The sequence below is a fragment of the Triticum aestivum genome, chromosome 4A (assembly GCF_018294505.1).
Source record: "Triticum aestivum cultivar Chinese Spring chromosome 4A, IWGSC CS RefSeq v2.1, whole genome shotgun sequence".
Lineage (NCBI taxonomy): Eukaryota > Viridiplantae > Streptophyta > Magnoliopsida > Poales > Poaceae > Triticum > Triticum aestivum.
This window is the reverse complement of record NC_057803.1, coordinates 183,732,890-183,737,889: the sequence shown is the minus strand read 5'-3', so window position 1 is coordinate 183,737,889 and position 5,000 is coordinate 183,732,890. Positions and strand designations below refer to the sequence as shown.

Below are 5,000 nucleotides of genomic sequence, written 5' to 3'. Positions count from 1 at the left end.
TGGGCCTTCGGTTAATAGGTTAGTCCCAAAAATAATATAAAAGTGCATAATAAAGCCCATTAAACATCCAACACATATAATATAATAGCATGGAACAATCAAAAATTATAGATACGTTGGAGACGTATCACACCCCCAAAGACACACCAAGTCTTCTCTTAGCCATGTGTGGTGCCCCCCTCCACAGTTACACACCTCGGTCATATCGTCGTAGTGCTTAGGCGAAGCCCTGCACCGGTAACTTCATCATCACCGTCATCACGCCATCGTGCTGACGGAAGTCTTCCTCGGCCTCAACTGGATCAAGAGCTCGAGGGACGTCATCGAGCTGAACATGTGCTGAACGCGGAGGTGCCGTACGTTCGGTACTTGGATCGGTTGAATCGCGAAGATGTTCAACTACATCATCCGCGTTACTAAACGCTTCCGCTTTCGGTCTACGAGGGTACGTGGACACACTCTTCCCGCTCGTTGCTATGCTTATCCTAGATAGATCTTGCGTGATCGTAGGATTTTTTTTTGAAATACTACGTTCCCCAACAAATGTCACATGCTTGAGTGTTGTATTGCAACATCTTTAATTCTTCCGCGGCTGCTTCATGATCCAGTTCTTTAGCATCCACAAATAATTCACCTTGTAAGCCAACATGAACAATAGCCCAAATGGCGGGGTTATGACCAAGAATATGCATTTTCATCTTATGCTTCCAACTAGCAAAGTTTGTACCATCAAAATATGGACCTCTATGGTGATAGTTTCCCTCACTAGACGCAATACTCTCCTAGGTTGTGAAACCAATGCAATGGAGACCAAAGATCTGATACCACTTGTAGGATCGAAAGTATGTCTAGAGGGGGATGATTAGACTACTTGACCAAATAAAAACTTATCCTTTTCCTAGTTTTAGTTGTGGGCAAGTTTTAGCAATTCTATTGAGTCAAGTACACCCTACACACGCAAGTCTAAAAGTTATGCAGCTAAAAGTAAAGACTTTGCATATGAACATAAAGGAGGGATTGGAGATTTAGAACACAATTAAGGAAGACACAATGATTTTTGGCGTGGTTCCAATAGGCGGTGCTATTGTACGTCCACGTTGATGGATACTTCAACCCACAAAGGGTAACGGTTGCGCGAGTCCATGGAGGGCTCCACCCACGAAGGGTCCACGAAGAAGCAACCTTGTTTATTCCACCATGGCTTTCGTCCATGAAGAACTAGCCTCACTCGGGTAGATCTTCACGAAGTAGGCGATCGCCTTGCCCTTACAAACTCCTTGGTTCAACTCCATGTGATCTTGGAGGCTCCCAAGTGACAACCAATCTAGAAGACACCGCTCTCCAAAAGGTAATATATGGTGTTGTTGATGATGAACTCCTTGCTCTTGTGCTTCAAATGATAGTCTCCCAACACTCAAACACTCCCTCATAGGAGAGGGGATTGGATGGAAAGCAACTTGGGAAGGCTAGAAATCAAGGTTCAAATGATTGGATTGGAATATCTTGATCTCAACACATGAGTAGGTGGTTCTCTTCTCAGAAAATGAATGGTGGAAGTTCTGTTTCGTTCTGATGGCTCTCTTAGAGAGTAGGTGGTGGTGGAGGGTATAAATAGGCATCACCAAAAATCTAACCGTTACAAGTCTTTGACCCAACTCGGTGACACCGACATGAGAATCTCGGTGAGACCGACTAGTGCAAAAGACTTGACCGTTAGGCTTTTCGGTAGACAGATCATACCAACTCGGTGGGACCGAAGTGCAATGGCTCGGGCAAGACCTCGCTTTGGTAATTCTGATCGGTTCATCTCGGTGATTCCGAAATGAAACAACTTCATTACAAAAACTTGGTCAGGTCGTCTCGGTGGGACCGAGAACCATTTCGGTCAAACCGAATTGCTATGGTTTTGGCTGTGGCATAGAATGGGATCATCTCGGTGGGTCCAGATAGGATTGTTTCAGTGGGACCGAGATGGATTTTTAGGGTTTTGGATATGATGAAAGTGGCGAAGTATTTGAGGGTTTTGGAGCAATATCACTAAGCACTTGAGCAATTGAGTCATGAACAAAACTTCATCCCTTTTAATAGTATTGGCTTTTTCTATGGACTCAAGTGATCTTAGATCACTCAACCAAAAATGTAGAGTCTTGGGAAGCTTTGCCAATCTTTGTCCTTTGTATTTTGAGGGGTCCACATCCACTAATCCTTGTCATGCCAATCATTGATCTTTTGTGAAATCTATCATCAATGTTCATTAGATCAATGACATATGTGTTGTTATTAATTACCAAAACCACCCGTGGATTAAATGCACTTTCAACCTTACTTACCGTGAAATTGCTACAAAGTCGTGCACTTGTAGGACATCATGGGGCTTCCAAGTACAAGTTATGGTCAAATAGGTTGGTTCTGCTTCGTGGGCCGTTTGGTGGATGTCATACCTAGGGTACTTGAATCCTAGAACTCTTTGGTTTGAAGCCTCTATCAACTTGGATGTAGAATAGCGCCAATTGTCCGACGGGAAAATCCTCTTGCCATGGGTGTTTGCATTCTCTAACTCTACATCCTACTTACTTGTGAGATTGTTATTTTCCACTGCTTATCACTCTTGAATACTTTTCTGTTAAGTGCTTGTGCTTGTCTAATCCTTGTTTTCTCAAGCTAAAAACGGTCAACCTCAAAATTGTATAGTTGTGTTATTTTTATAGGACTATTCACCCCCTAGTTCTTAGAACTCGATCTAAACACTTCCTCGTCAAGAAGCCATGTGAGACTCTACTACAAGAGTGGGAGGAAGAATCGATGGAGAAGATCAACAACTCAGTGAGCTTCGAGCCAACATCAACAACGTCCTCAAAAGCTCTTCAAGCAAACTCAGCAAGTTCAAGCTGAGAGAGAGGGGGGAGGAGAGAGTTCAATGAATACTTTTGTTCAAGAATATTCTACACTCCATCGATCAGGGAATGCCTCCATCACGAAGGAATGGAAATGAGCTTCAATATCGACTTCAAGCATGAGTGCAAGCACGAAGGGCGGTGGACCATGAACCAAATGATGAGCAAGAGGAAGAGAGGTTAAGAGATTGATTGATGCCAAAGGGCACCGCCTACAAGAGGAATCTTACTCAAGACATTGACCTCCTTGGCATGACTATTGAAAGGCACCCCCATCAAGATGAAAAAGAGTACGGGAAGCTCAAGTTCACTATACCCAAGCTCTTTGACAACGTTGACCCGAAGACCATCTTCTTTGCAAAGCTCTAGTCATTATGTCCAAGTTTTGCGGCGTGTTTGTATCTTAGACCCGGTTGTACGTATTGGACTTAGATATCCAACTCTCTAGTAATTACAAATCCAACTTAACCGAACTCCTACATATATTGTACAATTCAAACATACTTACATATACCAAAAACAATACCTTTTTCACGGGTAAACCAAATATCATATTTAAATATGTAAATAGAAAGAATGGATAAAACTCGTCCATCTCAGTGTTCTGGTACTATTGGACCGCCCAAAAAAGAAAAGAAAGAAAATAAATGGCGGGTACAGATCCTCCCAAGCCCATCCATGGTAAAATATGTTTTCTTGACAGTCCACTAGACAAAATAGTACTCTCTGTGTTTTATAACATAGTGTGTTTTTTCAAAAGTCAAACATTACATACTTTGACTAAGTTTATAGATAAAAATATGCGCATTTAAAATATCAAGTGCATATCATTAGATACATCATCAGTTATGTTTTCATGTTGTATATGTTTGGAAGTGTATATATAAATAGTTTTTCCGTAAACTCACTCAAAGTTCGCTTAGTTTGTTTTTCCAGAAAATCTGTAGGCACTGATCGTGCAACGGATGGGTACGCTACTCCCTATCTAATGATAATAAAAAAAACACGCTACTCCTTTCACCATCTTATCGCGTCCATCTCTCACTGAGAGCAAACCTGAGAGGGAACTGGGCAAGCGATGCTCTGAACTTCTGATTCCTCAATACACCAAACCTTAACCACCGGGCTCACACTTCCAGCAGACGAGAGCCTCGAACCTTCCATCGCCATTCCCGATACGATACGAGAGCAAACATCTGCACGCGACGGCGACGGCGACGGCTTTGTCCTCTCGTACCCTCCCGATGCGGCTGCCGCGGCGAGGCGCCCGCCCGGGTCTCGCCCTTCTCGCGCTCGCCCTCGCGCTCGCCCTCGCGGCCCGCGGCGCGGACGCGTCCATCCACGAGTACTCCGGCGGCGGCTTTGCGCCGCGCGCCAACTCATTCTTCTTCCACGGCGGCAGCGAGGGCCTCTACGCTTCCGAATCCTCCTCAAACTCCTCCAACTCCTTCATCAGGTACGACAGGCGTCCCTTCTGGACTGGAGTACTCCCCTTAGGGTTTTGCGGGGGTCGGGCTGCCCCGGATCAGGCGCGCTTTGGTCGGGTGTCCGAGTTAGGATCTGATGCGCTTGTTAACTGTTGCGTGCGCCTTTTGTTCTGTTAAATTTCGCTGGTGTTGCTTTTTGGGCGATGATGTGTAAGGCTGCTTGATTTTGTCTGCAATGCTTTAAGTCTCCAGTGTCCCCTCCTGGGGTTCTATAGTTGTTTCTGTTCCAATTACGTAGGTGATCAGGTGAGGATTTGTGGAATTTTATGCGCATAGACTTTGATCTGTTGAGATGATTGGATGCAGCTGCTCCAAGTTGCCCGTTCTCTCGACAGAAGTTGCTTCTTTTTATTTGTAATTGTTGTGATCCCATAGACATTAGTGAATTCAATCACCGAGCTTAGTCCAGTTCTTGCTCTGTTTTGTCATATTCAGGAAATGTCACCATTGTTTTCCGATAGCTCGGTATGATAATCATTGCCATGGACTTAATGTATGTATTAATATTTCACATGCTAATGTGATTGTCGTGCCCTGACATGTGAAAGATAACGTGTGTGCTTTTCATAGACAACAAACACAACATGACAGTGCTCCATTGTTTCTGTATATATTTGCA

General features: G+C 44.0%; 1 protein-coding gene across 1 annotated transcript in view; it reads left to right on the top strand.

Moving 5' to 3' along the window:
- The first annotated feature begins 3,948 nt into the window (after nucleotides 1-3,948).
- LOC123085791 (transmembrane protein 87B) overlaps nucleotides 3,949-5,000 on the top strand; it is a 4,800-nt gene continuing 3,748 nt past the window's right edge. Inside the window, exon 1 of the mRNA XM_044507503.1 lies at nucleotides 3,949-4,350. Coding sequence (XP_044363438.1) covers nucleotides 4,139-4,350 — 212 coding nt within the window. The 5' untranslated portion in view covers nucleotides 3,949-4,138. The remainder of the gene's footprint in view (nucleotides 4,351-5,000) is intronic.